Here is a 16,951-nt window from a genome sequence, read left to right as displayed (position 1 = left end):
TGAAAAGCGGATACAGTTGTTGAATTATTTGGACAGTTTGTTGAGCCGTCATGGGATAATAAGATACAGCGCTTTCGTGTTCGTTTGGAGTGTCATTGCGTGGAGAAGAAGATCAAATGGATGGTTGATAGACACGAAGCTTTCACTTTCGAAGAGAAGCATGCGAGTGTAGGAAGGAGTATTCTCGGATTGTGAGATGGGTGGAAATTGCAGTAAGGAGTGGAGTTGAAGTGCTTCATCTTGAAATCTTTATAGACGAAAGGAAATGTGGCCAGCATCCCTTGGTTCCGTCCTGCGTCTTTCTATGTGGATCTTTGAAGACTTTAGAGTTGGACTTTGGCATGAATTATCCCAAAGTTCTTAAGAAGCCCTCCTCCTCCAGTTTTTCCTCCAATCTCCAACGCCTGGACTTGCGAAACGTTGAGATACACCAAGGGTTTTCCGAATGGATGTCATCATCCTGCAAATGCCTGAAGGAATTAAGTCTTGACAACTGCAGGACAGAAAGTATCACCATCCAGAGCTCCTCCTTGGAATCATTTAGGTACATATACGACGATGATGACCTCTCCGATTTCGACATTATTGCTCCAAATCTCAAGTGTGTGGCATGAAAGGCCAATATGTTTGTGTTCCAAAATGTGGAGAAATGTACTCGCTTAGAAAAAGTTGAGCTGCTTCTGCAACCTCAGAAACATGATGCTCAGGTCTTGTTTGAGGTTCTTCGGGGAATAAGCACGGTTAAACATCTTTCTCTAAACCACGAGACCACCAGGGTAAATGTTGCATGTAGTTATTTCTTACCATATTCTTACAGGGTTTTTTTGGGTTTCTTCCTTTTTCTTTTAACGTTGTGTGTTTATAACTTGCAGGTTCTGTTTGAGGGAGGTTCCATGCCAGCATTAGAGAATGTTTCATATTTGTGCTTGCATATTTATTGCTTGTGTGATATCCTTGTCCCGGCCATGACCTCTCTTTTTAGAGGAATCCCTAATTTGACTACTTTGGCCATAACTTCAATTTTGCCGGATATTTCATTGGAAAATTGTTAATCGTTTGTTCTTGCTTTTGTAGAATTGTTCCAAGTTTGATACGAGAAATTGGAAATCGCTAAACCTTGCTTTTGTTCATAAGCTTGAGGACGTAGACATTCATATGCTAATTGGATCTAATGCTGTTGAGTTTGCAAGATATGTCCTCGAGCATGCTCAAAAACTGAAGAAAATGAGGATTGTTCATACGGCAGAGCAATCTAAAGTTCTACGGAGGGTGAATGAGAGCAAGAAGATTTCCGATGCCACACTTGTGTTTGAAGAAGCTGAAGAATAACATAAGTAATTTCTGCGGGACTCATCATTCGTCATATAGCTCTGCATGTAACAGCTTCTTCCTGTGCCTTTTCTTGTTGGTTTTTCATACTGCCTGGCACCTGCTCATACTACATGGCGGTTACTCCAGCTTGGCTTCTTTCTTGGCCTCTTTCTGCAAAACCACATAATTATTTTGAGAAACTTGACTCAAGGACTAAAAAAAACTTATAGACATATGCAAACAATTGAGTCTCTTGATTTAATGTCATTAAATAAATAAAAAGATTTCATTGTAAACACATTTCTTTCACCTTTGAAACCGGCGAGCAAGGAATTCGCTACGAGCCACCTCCCAGGTCAAAACATTCTCATCCTGAGTTGTTTCATGTTCATTCATAGTGGTTTCTTCTTGTTTTGGCTGATTCATACTAGTCATAATGTCCCCTTCTATGGGTTCATGATCCCCGCACTCACTAGGTAATGAGAAACCTTATTACATACAAAAGGTAACATAATTCCAACCTACAAACACAATTATAATAATGCAAACAGAAGAAACATGAAGGAAACTTACGGCGTGAAGCAGAACTCAAGGAAGAACCAATCACGGTCCTTGATATTCACAGGATGAACAGTTGACTGTATGGTCTTGATCATGGGTCTTCCTCCTTCTCCAACGACAATTTGAAACGTGGTGATACAAAGATATTGAACCTCGGGACGTGCTTCGCTATTGGGACTGCCAGTCATGACATGAAAAAGTCATGGTTACCCAAATGAACTAAATACCCTGTCTTAAGTTCACACAATGGCACTGGCGGACACGCAATTTCCAAGCCACACAATATAAACAGCGGGCTTAGGTAATATGTAATGTGACCATGTTCACCTTTGTCCATCTTAAAGGAGAATGCTATAATCTGCTCCACCATAAGTGCATGTACGGCATAGATAGTGTCACCTACAACCACAGCCCTTCCTCGAAAAGGAGCATAAGATGCAAAAGTCACTTGACTCCATTGGTTTATTCTCTCATGAAAAGCAACGACATTGGAATTCAGGTCGGAGTCCCACAATGAAAACAAAATAACACCATAACAAACGGCATAACCAATTATTTCCATACGGGTCCCATCATCATGATAAAATGGAAAAGAAGGCATCCGCTCCCAACGATTTTGAGTAGGATCATATCTCTCGAATGAGGGCTCCTTAATTGGTGGTAAGCACACTGGAGATGCAATATAGTAAAGCTTGTCATACGCAGACACAAGAGTTGCTAGTGGTTTAGATGTTATGTTAGGAGGAAGAGATGAATGATATGACCAAGTCTTTGGTTCAATACTATATCCTGATGGCACCCGAGAGTATCCCTCGAAAGGGTTATTATAACCGTTCTGTAGAAGGATGTAAACTTTGGAGCGGTTGGAAATCCTGGCACCCTGAACGTAAAAACCGTCATAAAACTCCTCCTCAAGTTCAACTACTGGGGGTTCATGAGTAACTCCTCCATGTTTGAATGTAACTTGATAGATTGAATCAGTGTGACGGCCATCGTAATAAGACATCAATAAATATACAGATCTATCTTCCCCCTGATTTACCGTCGATGCATCCTCCACCATAGAAAAGCTGGACAAAAAAGAGGGAGATATATAGAACAAGTCAAGTTAATATTTTCAAACACCAACCAACCTAGAGAGATTTAATGAATGAATCAAGGTCAAAGCTGCACTATCTACATTAGTAAGCATATATGCATAGAAACAAATACAAACAAAACAGTAAAACTGGCAATATATGAAAATAAAATTCTCCATTTTCCGACAAATTGAGTATGGAAGTGTAGGAGTAGATCATCATCATTAAATATTACAGAGTAATAGATCGATCATAGTTAAATGGTAAAATATAGAATATATGTATGCATGATCAGAATTGTAAAATATAACATCCGATTCCTCAGAAAATATAACACAGTTTTTGCAAGAAAACACCTCAGAAAAATAGATAAAGGCCGAGCTGGTAATCCAATTCAAATTCAAGAATACGTAACACATGTGAACTGACGTAACAAAGAGATACAAAACCTCCTGTAGCATCTAAATAGCCACACACAAAAATAGTTAAATTAAAGATGAATGCAAAAATTAAGTAGATAAGATGAAATCCACTAAGCCATGATGCGCTGACCTTGGGTAAGGATTAAAGGGCTCGCGGTCGGGAACAGTGAAATTTGGAGTCTTCTTCCTTTCGGATTGAAAGTTGATAGCATTACTGGCGTGTATTAGGCGAAGCTCCTCCATTATTGATTTCTGCGAATCGAGCTGGGCGGATAGCTGGGCGGATAGCTGTGCAGAAAGCTGGGCGGAAAGCACCTCCAATAACTTCGTCAAGGCACGGTATTGAGCAGTGGTGAGTTCAGCGGCGGCAGAAGACATCGTAGGCCGGGGACTGCCGGGTTGAACGGGAATACCACTACTGGCGCGAAGTGGCTCCAATATTGATGTTTGCAATTCGAACTTTTGGGTTTTCTCTATTACATTGCCCAGAGATTTCTCCATATCCTGTAACTTCCCCTGGAGATCATCTTGGCTGGAGGTGAGATCAGCGGCGGCGGAAGGTTGAGATTTTTGCGGATCCCCCATGATACCAGATGATAGGGCCTTCGCTATTGAGAATGCAAATTGAGGCACAAAGAATTTAGGGTTTGGGGATGCCGCTGTAGAGGGGAGTTTTATTATGCATGGTTGGGGGTGTGATATGAGGAAAGTTTCGTTATGCCTGGTTGGGTGTGTGATATGAGGAAAGTTTCCAACTCGTGTAAAATTTCTAGAGGCTGTTATTCTTTTTTCTTTTCTTTTTGTAATAATATATAAAATAACTAGTTATTTATTAAACCGTACAACTCATAAAATATCCCTTTAAAATTTCATGTTTTGTTACCTGTTTTTATCATGCAATGTTTTTGGTTACCTGTTTCATCATGCACTGTTCCTTGTTATCCATTGTTAGCAACCTTCTCTCTAACCTTCTCTTTTTAACCTTCTCTCTTTTCCTTAGGACATGTGACACTTTTTTTATTCTTAAAATAATATCATTTAACTTTTATTTTTCAAATTTACCCATATTAAATATGCGCCATTAAATATTGCCAAATGCTTTTGAATTGCTACGCAAAGAGTACGTCTTTCTCAATTTCCAGATGACTGGCATAGTTGGCAATTTGGCAACTAGAAGAGTATACAAGGTGCCTTATCGGACTCTATACGTTGACAACAAAGATGCCTTCGACATCCTTGCATCTCTAGGTTATTTTGACGTGTAAGGGAGCTGGGAAGAGGAAAAGTCATAATTTGTTAATGTGTTTATTAATGAAGGGTAAACTTGAAAAATAAAAACTAGTTTGTTTGTTGTATTAATGATATTGTTTTAAGGGTAAAAAAAAAGTGTCACATGTCATGAGGAAAATGGAGAAGACTCAAAAAAGAAGGTTGCTAGCATTCCCCTTATTCGGGTTTGTTACTCGTTTTTATGAAATTATGCATTCTCCACGATAATTAAAGATTAACTTCCCCTAAATTTGAGGATAGGTGAGATCCTCTTTAATAAAAGCCCTTGGATTAATCCAACTACACACATAATTATTCAGTCCCGCTAAATATGGGGACTTGTGAGGTCCTCTTTAATAAAAGTCCTTTGATTAATCCAACGGCACATATAATTTGTACTCATGTTATCTGTTTTACTCAAATAAATCTTTTAATTTAACCAGCCAAAAAAAAATAAAAATTTAGGGGTGCATAGACAAAAACAAAACTTAACTAGCCAAATTAATCCTTAGCTAAAGATAACCTAATTAACAAAATTTCTAACTATTTCGCTTGACAAAAACAAAAGCTTCGGAAAGAAAAACAGAAAGTTTGCATAGACAGATGTGAACTGTTGACAATAGAAAAAGAAGATTAATCTGTATATATCAAAGCGTAATCTGTATATACCAGATTCGAATAATTTTGTTCATAATCTATCCTTAAATTGTATTTAGAGAAAAGTTCATATGGTGATTCGGCTTTCTCTACTTAAAAACTTTGGCTAACTATTTAAAAATCTGGGTCTTGCAAGTCTTTTTTCCTTAATTTATTTGCATAAAATCATCTGAAATGAGACCATGATGTGAAAAAAAATTGTGCAAAGAAGAAACAAGATCTATTATGAAAAATTAATGTCCATTTATCCGCAGTACAAAGAATCTCAATTCATTTTGACATTTGAATTTTTTTTTATTCTATCAACAAATTTTGGTAACTTTAAAATATCTTCTAATATACAATATCAACTAGTCTTTCCATACGGAGAAAAAACTTAGTTGCAACGGGAATAGCACTATTTTGCCATGGCTGACCAATTATACTATGTCATGTGGAAGTGTTGTCATGCGTGTCACAACATTATTGATCAGGGATACCAAAATAGTGCTATTCATGTTTCATGGAAGTCTTTCTCATCCACACGAGCTTTTGTCACATTTTGAGCCTTAAATTTCTATCTATTTGATCAGATATGCAAAATAACGAATTTTCTACAAATCTTCTAGGTCACGTATTTTGGCAAGAAATTGACAAAAGTTATTGCAATTTTTGGTACAAATAGATTATAGTTGACCCTAATATTTTGCTATTTAATTGGTAAGTAGACCTTTTGTGATTGTTTCTGATTGAGGGTGTAATTATTGCATCGTTCAAAGATCCGAAAACAAAGTTTTCAATCAACCATTCTCAGACATTGAATTAGTATACATTAATTTGATTTTGCTGTAATTATGGAATTGGATGCTTAATTAGTACTAGTCTCTTCGCACGTGCTTCCGCACTTGCGAGAGGCCTTATTATTTTATTTTAGAATTAGAAAAAGATAATGGGTAGTTGTGCTCCATAAAAATAGAATCCGTTATCTTATTTTTCGTTTAATTTTAATTTTTTTTAAATGAAAAAGTGTAAATTTACCATATTATCTTCATTTAATTAATAATTTCAATTATTAATGTTTGCATTAACCAATAGCATTTTCTGTTATTTTGAACGTTTTACCATTTTCTGCCTTTTGCTTTATATATATATAGATACAAAGTTTTTTCTTGGATGACCTTTAATTATGTAACACGCCTCCTATATGAATCAAGCACAAGACATTGAACAACTGTTATTGATCTCTTTAGCCCAAAACACTAGACAATACGACGACCCCATTCTCTTCCCAACACCAGGTACGTACGTAGGTCAAACTCTTCCCAACATCAGTTTGAACGGTTCTTTCTTATTCAAATTGGTTTCAGTTGTGTTTTGTATTTGAGTTTTAAACTCTCCACGATTTGCTCATGCTGTTAGCTTGTTTATAGGAGCATAACTCTACATTTGATTTGTAATCATCATTTTCTATATTCTAGTTGGCTGCTGCAAGTTCTGAGTTTGAAGGAGGTTGTACTGAGAGAGTGAACTAGAGAATGACAGATGGATTTAGATTTAGCAATGTTCCAGACGAAGTTGCCCATCGTATTCTTTCCTTCCTCGCCATAACAGACCTCACTCGTTTCTGCTGCGTGTCGAAAAGATGCAGAGAGCTTCCTCACTCAGCTTCATCATTGGATTTTGATCTATCTGCCAGTGACTACACTTTTGCATCCACTTGCGAAAAGCGGATACAGTTGTTGAATTATTTGGACAGTTTCTTGAGCCGTCATGGGGATAATAAGATACAGCGCTTTCGTGTTCGTTTGGAGTGTCATTGCGTGGAGAAGAAGATCAAATGGATGGTTGATAAGACACGAAGCTTTCGCGTTCGAAGAGAAGCATGCGAGTGTAGGAAGGAGTATTCTCGGATTGTGAGATGGGTGGAAATTGCAGTAAGGAGTGGAGTTGAAGTGCTTCATCTTGAAATCTTTATAGATGAAAAGCAATGTGGCCAGGATCCCTTGGTTCCGTCCTGCGTCTTTCTATGTGGATCTTTGAAGACTCTAGAGTTGGACTTTGGCATGAATTATCCCAAAGTTCTTAAGAAGCCCTCCTCCTCCAGTTTTTCCTCCAATCTCCAACGCCTGGACTTGCGAAACGTTGAGATAGACGAAGGGTTTTTCGAATGGATGTCATCATCCTGCAAATGCCTGAAGGAATTAAGTCTTGACAACTGCAGGGCAGAAAGTATCAACATCCAGAGCTCCTCCTTGGAATCATTTAGGTACATATACGACGATGATGACCTCTCCGATTTCGACATTATTGCTCCAAATCTCAAGTGTGTGGCATGGAAGGCCAATATGTTTGTGTTCCAAAATGTGGAGAAATGTACTCACTTAGAAAAAGTTGAGCTGCTTCTGCAACCTCAGAAACATGATGCTCTGGTCTTGTTTGAGGTTCTTCGGTGTATAAGCACGGTTAAACATCTTACTCTAAACCACGAGACAACCAGGGTAAATGTTGCATGTAGTTATTTCTTACCATATTCTTACAGGGTTTTTTTGGGTTTCTTCCTTGTTCTATTAACGTTGTGTGTTTATAACTTGCAGGTTCTGTTTGAGGGAGGTTCCATGCCAGCATTAGAGAATGTTTCTTATTTATGCTTGCATATTTATTGCTTGTGTGATATCCTTGTCCCGGCCGTGGCCTCTCTTTTTAGAGGAATCCCTAATTTGACTACTTTGGCCATAACTTCAATTTGGCCGGATCTTGATGTAAGCGAGAAAAACTTAGTTTCCTATATTTATATTTCATTGGACAATTGTTAATCGTTTGTTCTTGCCTTTGTAGAATTGTTCCAAGTTTGATACGAGATATTGGAAATCGCTAAACCTTGATTTTGTTCATAAGCTTGAGGAGGTAGACATTCATATGCTAATTGGATCTAATGCTGTTGAGTTTGCAAGATATGTCCTCGAGCATGCTCAAAAACTGAAGAAAATGAGGATTGTTCATACGGCAGAGCAATCTAAAGTTCTACGGAGGGTGAATGAGAGCAAGAAGATTTCCGATGCCACACTTGTGTTTGAAGAAGCTGAAGAATAAACTTTCAAAAATTCAGAAGTGGGTGCTGCTACTGCCCTAGTTTGTTTATCTTCATCTAGCTAGCCCATCATTTTGATGTTCAAGTTCAACTCTTTTTCTGCAAGGAAGAGCATAATTTTTTCTCGAACAACATTGGTTTAAACTTTCTGAGAGCCTTGACTTGAGGCACCATATGTTAAATCCCTAGACGTGCGATTGTATCCACATTTTTGGTTGTTTACATCCACCTTCTATTTTTTTACATGGTTTAATTTCTATTCCAACACGAGCTCGATTGCCTTTGAGCTCCCAAACTTAATAGTGTACAGGCAGCATGCCTACAATCTGATTAATTTACAATAATGCCCATGAATTCGAATGTTGGCAGCAGTGTTTGCTCTCATACGATGTCGTTTTCACAAAAGCTATCACCAAGGAAGATGGCAAAATTAGAAAAAGGGCTATGATGTTCATGTGTGATCATCACAGAGCATAAAATCGCATGCTATGTTTTGAATTATAAACAGAAATTTGGATTTTGCTTTATAAAGCGTGGCCAAGGTTAAGAACCTTTTTCTTAAAATATAAAAAGTAAATAGGTGTAACACAAACTAACTATTTTCTCAAAATGAGTTGAGAAATTTGACCAAAGTTTTCATCTTCAGTTTGAGGATATATCTGGGGAACTGTTCATGCCTTCAACCAATGCGTTTGCAACTGGTCTTTGAAACATGAGCCAAGGATTTGGTATTTTTTTTACTTGAAACCTCCAAAAACAAAAACCCAGCAGTGAGCACCCACTAATCAGAATCAGAACCTGATAGTGACCATTGATAAGAATCTTTGGGTTCCATATCAGTGATGGAAGGAGGAAGGTGTTCATTAGTCGCTCTTCGAGGCCGGTCTCTCCTTGGTCTACCTGCTTCCTGTAAGATGCAGATAAAAGTTAACACATCACTCAAGGACTAAAAGTTGAAGCAAAGGATAGCTAAATTGGTCTGTTCTTATTTCTTTTCTTCTTCTTCTTATGTTCACCTTGGAATTTGGTTGACTTGGTTGACTTGGTTGATTCGACACTGGAGTTGCTTGGCTCCTCCGAAGCCAGATGGTACCAAAAGACATCAATGCCGCCAGAAGCAAAATCGGACCAATCCTTGGATCTCCTCTGATGCGATCATAGAATCCACGTAAAATGCCACGGATACTCTGCTTGATTGTATTTGTTGAAGGAATGCTTTGGACACCCGCGGACCATATTGGCTCTGAACTCTCAGGAACCAGATGAGGAGTTCTTGTTCTCTGCATTGCAAACAGACTTTAAATGTAAGGGTACAGAAGAGGAGCGCTCAAAAGGTGCAGAGAATCTGACACTTGAAAATCAGACAATGGGACTAGTCAGTCTTGAATGGTGCTTAGAACCATCTAATTCCCTAGAAAGACTGGGTTGTGTAAACAGACAAAGAACATTTACATAATGAGGAAGATCTCTGGAGTCTCCATCCTTGATTATTTGCGAGATCCATTTCATAATCTGCAGAAGAAGAAGAAAAAAAAGTGAAAACGAAGCAACCAACTAAGAACATATGAGTTGAGGCATTAATTGTAGTTTAAAGCATTATTCAAAGTCAAGAAATTCTCAAAACATAGAGTTAGATACCTCCGGAATTTCATCTGAACCATTGTACTTTGCCACAAGCTGTGATGCTGGATCTAATTCCTGATCTTGTACTGCATCCCATATGCTTTTCGGCTTTTGCTCGGGTTTGTCACCCTCTTCTGTCACATTCCTTTTGTAGCGTACGATATATAACTGAGGTACATCAGTCATATCTGTCCTTTCTCCACAAGTTTCATGGCTGGTTTCAGATTGGAGGAAGAAGAGACAATATTTCTGAAACAGAATATCAGCTCTTCTGAGAAATATGGTGTAGAAACAAGCATATCCATTCAAATGTGTCAAATTAATACAATTTTCCTTTACCCCCATATGGATACACAATGATGTACCAAATCTGCCATTGAGAGAGAAATTTATCATAAAATTTGGTGGTCAACAACTCCCCTTGGATCAAAACCTAATGGTTGGCATTAATTCTGATAATGCAAAGCACTTCCTTGGGATTGAAACCAACTTTGAATGACAACCTTTGGATTTTGATCTAATGGTTGGTGGCCAAGTGAACAAAACTCGGCTATAATATTGCTCCTTGAACCAAACTGGTTCTAAGTTCACCATGCTGTAGAAATTTTTGATGTCTTTAAATTTACCACTACATAGTAACATACAGAGTAGATTGTGGAATCGATATTGTTTCCGAGTGCATGCATGATGAAATAACACTTAAAAAGACAAACACAAATGTTCACCTTTTGGGCTTCTCCATCAAGCCAAGCAAATGTCAGTCGTTTGCTTTTAAGTGCACCTGCTGCTGGTGCTATAGATTGCTCTTCATCAGCTGATCTTGACTCAACTTCATTCGATAAGATTTCTTCAACCCTACGCATGGTCTATCAAACTTATGTCATTCGCATCAATTGCTAAATTTGAAAAATATGAATGCTAGATGGCTCATATAAATCATAAATTCATTCTCTGAACGCAGACTGAGCGCAATGTTGTGGACCAAAATGACAGGAAAAGGCACTTACTCCACGCATGGTACTGAGTTCTGGGCTATGCCTTCCTGCTATAACAGCACAGTACCAAGTAACGGTATGGTGTCCAGCACGGGAATAGCCTCGGGGATCACAACCCAATTCCATGGATGTCGTACTCCTCAACTGTGGAAGCTCTGAAAGAACAAACTGTCAGAAATAAAAAAGGAGCTCCCCCTGATTCACCAAGGTGTACCACTACAGAAAGAAAAAAAAGATGAAGAATGGTGTAAGAAAACAGTACCTTGCTGTTTATTCTGTTCCATGATCTTTAAGAACCATGAATTGTTAACAGATCCTGCATAAAAAATATACAGCTTTGCTTATCACACAAGTTTATTAAGTTGTTCTTGAGGACTGAAGTTAAGAGAGAAACGTGCCATGGTACACAACAGGTTTGACACCAGGATCTTTCAGAAACACTATAGCAGGTGCAGATTCCACCTCAAACCTGTTGTCAATAAAAAAAATTCCTCTGAAATCAAAGCTGCATACTTTAGTGTATCCATTTTTTAATAACAGTATAGTTTCAAAAGGTTTCATCTCACAGTATTACTGTCTGTTATTATAGACTCAATTCAACACAAGATATTAGAAATTCTGAAAAACTATCCCCTTTCATGAAGATTAATATTAGGATTAGCCACTCACGAATTAAACCAAAAAGTAGATTCCTCTTCTCGCCACAGCACAAATGCAAAAGAAGCATGGGTCCAATAATTTTTAGCAGCTTGGCGTATGAAAGGAGCAGCACGCTCCCCTGTTTTGGAGAAGAAAATTACTTTTACCTGTGATCCAGGACAACAAAATCATCCAAGTGGCAGGTCATAAGTATAACATTGGATAACAGCATGTTACGCATGTATTTATACATTAATCGAGTAAAATGCATTAGAAAAATATATATTAATAACTGTACAAAGTACAAACACTTGAAAGTTTCAGTCACATAAAAGTTGCAAATGTCTTGAGTTGTATGAGGCAGTGTGCGATACAAATGCATTTGGAATGACCCTAACTTCTTTCTAAGGAAGAGAAGCACAAGTAATGAAGTGACATTAAAGAACTACCAACAAGGATGCATGACAGTGTCAGTTATATTGTCTTTGTTGCTTTAGAGTAACCATCTTTGATAATTTTTTTAAACAATAAATGGATGAATTATCCCTCTTTCATGTAGCATTCTTATAAATATGATCAGAAATCAAATTCAGAAGGAAGTAAACAAAAACGATTCATATGGACATTGCAGAATTCTATGCTGAGTATTGTATCTACAGTGTACCTTATGAAGACTAACTTTTGCTAGAAACTTCTGCCCCTGAAAATTGAAGTAGGCATTCATATCAGTTTAGGGTACGTTAAAAGTGACAGAAAAGAAACAGCATACATTGAGTGTAGGACTAATTGCTTTTGTTTCTTTTGAGAAATAGAAATTTCAGATGAAATAAGCCCCTGAAAATTGCTTTGTTTCTTTTGTGTAACAAAATTCCAGTATCATCAATTACCTTACATCTGAATGCATAAACTAACTTTTTGGAGGAAAAAAAAATTACCTCTACATCTAATTTCCGTACTTGAAACAAGAATAACAGCCTATTACACCATCCAGGTTCTGGAGGTGAGTGTGTGTCTCTGTACATAGCTGTCTTTTTTATAATATCTTAGGAAAAGGTTAAGCTAGTGCTTTTAGCGATTTCCAGGGTTATCCATTCTCTATTCTTATTTCCTTCATAAACCAATCTGATTTGTTATACCCTTATTCCAATTAAACCACACCTTAAACCACAGAAACAAAATTCCACTCCCAAACTTCTTTCATGTATAAATTCTAATTACCCTAAAGCCCCTTCTCATAACAATCTAACCTTGAGTTATCTTTTGAACATAGGTTGCATTTACTATAACGTTAGAGAGGAGACGAAGAGAATTTTATTCCATAGGATTACCAGTGACTCCTTTGAGTAGTAAAGAATACGAGGTAAACCAAGTATGGTTGTTGCAAACCAATCTGTAACTGAATCAACCCAGAGCTCTCCTTCGTACCTAATACAAAAGATCAGACTGAGATACCATTCCAAACTAATTTAGGAAATATGATGCGTTGGAGCATATCAAGCAAGCAGGGGAAAGACAAAAAACCTTGCCTATGTAGCAGAGCATCTAAAAACTTCTGTCATTAAACCAAGTACACGGATTCAAGCATAGTAATGATCTTAGAGCTAACTGAAAACTCACCTAACAAGGCAATTGGAAGTTTTACACCCCGGGGGAAAAGCAACAAGAGAAGGAAGGCCTGTAAGAGAATGATAGGTAGTCAGAAAAAAGGAACAAAACATTTAAAGATAAAAAAGAGAATGATATGCAGTCAGAAACAAGAAACAAAAGAAAATGAAAAGACTTCAACAAAATACAGTTTCCACCCAAAAAATTCATAGTCAAATTTAGGATTTCCAGTAGTTTTGCAGCACCTTAATCCTGGCACCAATTGGTGCAGTAGTAATGATGATCATGGATAGGAACCGTATCAATTATGAAGCAGAAGAAAAGTGCACAAACATCTGTATTAAAGTGCACAAACAACGGCTACTTTGTACAACAGAATGCAAAATTTATTTTTTGGAAAACCACTTACCATTCCTGAAGAAAGGTTGTCCAGTTGGTTTTCTCTCAGCAAGATGTGTTGCTAGCTGAAGCTCCCCAAGTTCCAAAAGACCAGTATTTGCCACACCACCCAACAGAGCAGCTGGTTATAGAAGATAAGGAAACAAAATGAAGAGAGAGAGAGAGAGAGAGAGAGAGAGAGAGAGAGAGAGAGAGAGAGAGAGAAATTAGTTCATAAAAATATATTGAGTTAAACTTTGAAATTTAACGAGACAAAGGAATGGGTTGTAAACTTGTAACTACAACAATGCTTGGAATATATGTAAATTTAGTTATTAGAAAGAAAAAACAACCTACAAACAAGCAATCATGCGATACAACTTAGCATAGAAACAATATGCCCCGGTGAAACTAAATGGTTAAAGGACTTGTGTAATGAAAACCAACAAACCAAGTGGTAAGTGTTAGTAAGTGGTAAAAAACACAAGGCTTCACTCAATCGATTGCAAGGATTAGCCACAATCTAAACTTGTCAAGAAACCATTTCAGATAAAGAATCTTAACTCAGGTACTCCAAAATGAAAACATACCAATTTTTTTCCACGCATCAGAAAATTTATCACAGCTTTTGCTCCCAAACGAGCACAACTGGTCAAAATCACAACGAACATGAATTAATAGTCAGTACATATATAACGGGGATAACAAGAAGTTTTGAAAAATGAAAACATAAGGTTTAATCTGAAACAGCCGCAAAACTCTATACAGAATATGAAAGCACAAGATAAGCACATTCTGGTTCTGTGTTTATAGAAATTTATATCAAAATGTCTTTATGTTATGTTATGCATATTACTCTCTAAGTTATGGAAGGGTGGAAAAAGAGGAAAATGGCTCTATTAAGTAAACCATTGGTGGAAGGGGAGGGAAATCAAGGAAAATATAAAAGCATAAGCTGGTTAAATTTGTCATGACATGCAGCATGACTTATAAAGTGATTTTACCTGAATTAGCGCTGGCATGTTACCCTGAAACATGGTCTGGAAATCCTTGGAGGTAATGACTGTAAGATCATGATCTTGAATATCTAATAAAAGAAAAGATTATTCATCAGCCTAGAAACAATGGAAACTCTGCAACAAACTCTTTCAATAATAATTCAAACAATAAAACAATAAAGCAATTGCAATTTTAACACAATTAACAGCTTAAGTTCCAACCTGAAGAAACAGAGTCAAGTAAAGGAAGTTCTATCTTTGAAAAGCTTTCTCCTGCATATTGCTCTTTGACCTTCTCAATTACATCCTACGGTCAAAATAGGGCAATCAATAAAACAGTGTAACACTCGGCAAAGGTTACGGAAAAAAGAACAAGGAGAGCAGTACAAACTAGACATTTAAAGTTTCAGTCTTGGAATGGGAGCAAGAACTCACTATTTGCTCATCAATGCCAAATATGTCATAGTTTCTCTTCCACAACGGATTCGTCAGCAACTCATAAGCATATTGAATCTGCAATTCATATCCCAATCCCATGCTTAGAGCAAAAATATTAACTAAATAACAGAAAGCAAGCCCAATTACTGACTAAGAAAGCTACAAGTCTCTTTTGAATATTGTAAGCATATTTTTTAAAATAAATAAAAAATAGTTGTTGTGTCCATGTTTTATAACCCCTTCTTCACATATATCATTTTATTATCATCAACTTTTCAAAATGACAAAATCAACCATTCTTTCTTCATTTGACCGCAATTAAGCTAAACAAATTATTTCATCTACATGTAACTAAAAAATTAGGTTCAGACGACAAACCAAAAATTCACTGACCTTGATAAAATCAAGAGTAACAGGAGCTCGCTCGCCTGAGTTCCTGAAAATAACGACATGTCGCAGCTATGTAAGAACAGCAGAGTGCTTTGAACTATACATTGAGTGTTTCAAAAACTTTGATATACAGAGTCTTCTTCTTCTGGAAATTGTCAAAACTAACGAATTGTGTGATTCCGATCACTAAAACGACATGTCAATCAAAGTAGACAAGGAAAGAAAAAGAAAATTCACCAGGCGGAAGAAATATTGTTGTAGGCCTCTCTCACTTCTTCAATTGAGCTATACATCTTTATACCAAGAACTACCACAATTCACCAAACAAAGCAATCGTTTGAAAACCAAATACATTAACACACTCACCCATACATATATATGAGAGAAACAGATATATATCTATATATATATATATATAGAGAGAGAGAGAGAGAGAGAGAGAGAGAGAGTTACTGTCGTAATTAGAAGGAGGAAAGGATTTGGGAATGACGAAGAGCTGGAAGAACATGGCAGCGGCAAAGAGAATCAGAGGCATCGAGTAGGCTCTGAACGTGGACGCCATTGACGAGCTCGTCGCGGCCGGAGGCGCAGGCGTTGCCATGGTGCTCAGAAGAGAGGGATGACGATGAGTCTGCCGTCTGTGAGTGAGGGCGAGAGTCGCTTTGGGCGTGGGGGAGGCGTTGAGCCCAATATTACTGAAAATATTGGCGCAAGTGACAGGAGAAAGTGACAACGGCAACAACAGACTCGCTAGACTTGGGAGCAAACACTGTTTCCTTTTAAAAGGAGGGCACGCTCATTGGCTCGTAGCGATCGGCTTTAAAGAAATGTGACACGTGTAACATGGTGAGTGGATCTTTTGTGGCAAAGTCAATGGAGATGGGCTTGAAGCATACGCTTGGAATGTTTGTAATGGACGCTAAGATTTGGGTTTTATTGAGAGAGCCCAAATGTTCCCAGAGGGTCAATGTACTTTGATTTCTATACCCAACCATCAAATGGGTTTAACAAAGCAATTTACGCACGCTCCACCATCAAGGGGACTATTTCGGCCCGAAACTATTGTCTAAGTTCAATTCATGATTGGCAAAGTATTTATTTAGGTTTCGTTCGGATTGCTTTCGAAATGGCTAAAAAGTGATTTTTACCGCGTTTGACAAAAAATAAACCTTATAAGTACGTATGACCTATAAAAGCGGTTTCTAAAGAAGAACCAAAAAGCACTTGCAAGTACTTTTCAATAAGCACTTTGATTTTTGAATAAAAATATCTATATGCTTCTTTGAAATCCAAAGAGTTTCTTTCCTCCGATATAACCCAAAACAAAAAAACAATACCAAGGGCGTTATTACTTGTACATTACTATGTTTGCGGTAAAAAACAAGCACAAGACAAAGTAGCAGTAAGTATCTAAGAAGTGATTATCAAATACGGATCGACCAACCCCAAAAACCAGACTCCCACCTAATAGAGTCTGGACCCATCCCATCATCAAGCCCTTCAACGTGTGTGAAAGTGA

The 16,951-nt window shown here is 37.5% G+C and overlaps 3 protein-coding genes across 3 annotated transcripts; 1 reads left to right on the top strand and 2 right to left on the bottom strand.

The window, feature by feature from the left end:
- LOC109949283 lies at window positions 1,383–4,370 on the bottom strand. Its single transcript, XM_020564531.1, has 4 exons — window positions 3,504–4,370; window positions 1,885–2,942; window positions 1,622–1,783; window positions 1,383–1,482 (listed from the first exon to the last, which is right to left on the bottom strand). Exons 1-2 carry the CDS (start codon window positions 3,956–3,958, stop codon window positions 2,057–2,059), a joined length of 1,341 nt encoding a protein of 446 aa, XP_020420120.1. The 5' UTR covers window positions 3,959–4,370; the 3' UTR covers window positions 1,383–1,482; window positions 1,622–1,783; window positions 1,885–2,056.
- On the top strand, window positions 6,814–8,368 carry LOC18777138 (F-box/LRR-repeat protein At2g42720). The gene is made up of 3 exons (XM_020564786.1): window positions 6,814–7,776; window positions 7,873–8,037; window positions 8,114–8,368. Exons 1-3 carry the CDS (start codon window positions 6,814–6,816, stop codon window positions 8,366–8,368), a joined length of 1,383 nt encoding a protein of 460 aa, XP_020420375.1.
- Window positions 8,836–16,194, bottom strand: LOC18777524. Its single transcript, XM_007210255.2, has 20 exons — window positions 15,886–16,194; window positions 15,670–15,739; window positions 15,436–15,478; window positions 15,040–15,117; window positions 14,827–14,911; window positions 14,611–14,693; window positions 14,197–14,254; window positions 13,638–13,748; window positions 13,241–13,298; window positions 12,952–13,048; window positions 12,288–12,323; window positions 11,654–11,790; window positions 11,383–11,453; window positions 11,247–11,300; window positions 10,997–11,139; window positions 10,715–10,855; window positions 10,005–10,238; window positions 9,819–9,878; window positions 9,383–9,646; window positions 8,836–9,273 (listed from the first exon to the last, which is right to left on the bottom strand). The coding sequence occupies exons 1-20, from the start codon at window positions 16,031–16,033 to the stop codon at window positions 9,148–9,150; spliced, it is 2,097 nt and encodes a 698-aa protein (XP_007210317.1). The 5' UTR covers window positions 16,034–16,194; the 3' UTR covers window positions 8,836–9,147.

Source organism: Prunus persica, chromosome G5 (genome assembly GCF_000346465.2).
Source record: "Prunus persica cultivar Lovell chromosome G5, Prunus_persica_NCBIv2, whole genome shotgun sequence".
NCBI lineage: Eukaryota > Viridiplantae > Streptophyta > Magnoliopsida > Rosales > Rosaceae > Prunus > Prunus persica.
This window is presented reverse-complemented; position numbering and strand designations above follow the sequence as displayed.

Bases quoted from the DNA above. Each gene is read 5' to 3' on its own strand.
- LOC18777524 (XM_007210255.2), bottom strand. From the start codon at position 16,033: ATGGCAACGCCTGCGCCTCCGGCCGCGACGAGCTCGTCAATGGCGTCC. The intron at 14,694-14,826 runs GTTGGAACTTAA...TTCTTTTATTAG, and splicing joins ACTTGACTCTGTTTCTTCAG to ATATTCAAGATCATGATCTT. The intron at 11,301-11,382 runs GCACGTTTCTCT...TTTTTTATGCAG, and splicing joins CAAACCTGTTGTGTACCATG to GATCTGTTAACAATTCATGG.
- LOC109949283 (XM_020564531.1), bottom strand. From the start codon at position 3,958: ATGGGGGATCCGCAAAAATCTCAACCTTCCGCCGCCGCTGATCTCACC. The intron at 2,943-3,503 runs GTCAGCGCATCA...TTTTTTGTCCAG, and splicing joins CCCTTTAATCCTTACCCAAG to CTTTTCTATGGTGGAGGATG.
- LOC18777138 (XM_020564786.1), top strand. From the start codon at position 6,814: ATGACAGATGGATTTAGATTTAGCAATGTTCCAGACGAAGTTGCCCAT. The intron at 7,777-7,872 runs GTAAATGTTGCA...TATAACTTGCAG, and splicing joins TAAACCACGAGACAACCAGG to GTTCTGTTTGAGGGAGGTTC. The intron at 8,038-8,113 runs GTAAGCGAGAAA...TTGCCTTTGTAG, and splicing joins CAATTTGGCCGGATCTTGAT to AATTGTTCCAAGTTTGATAC.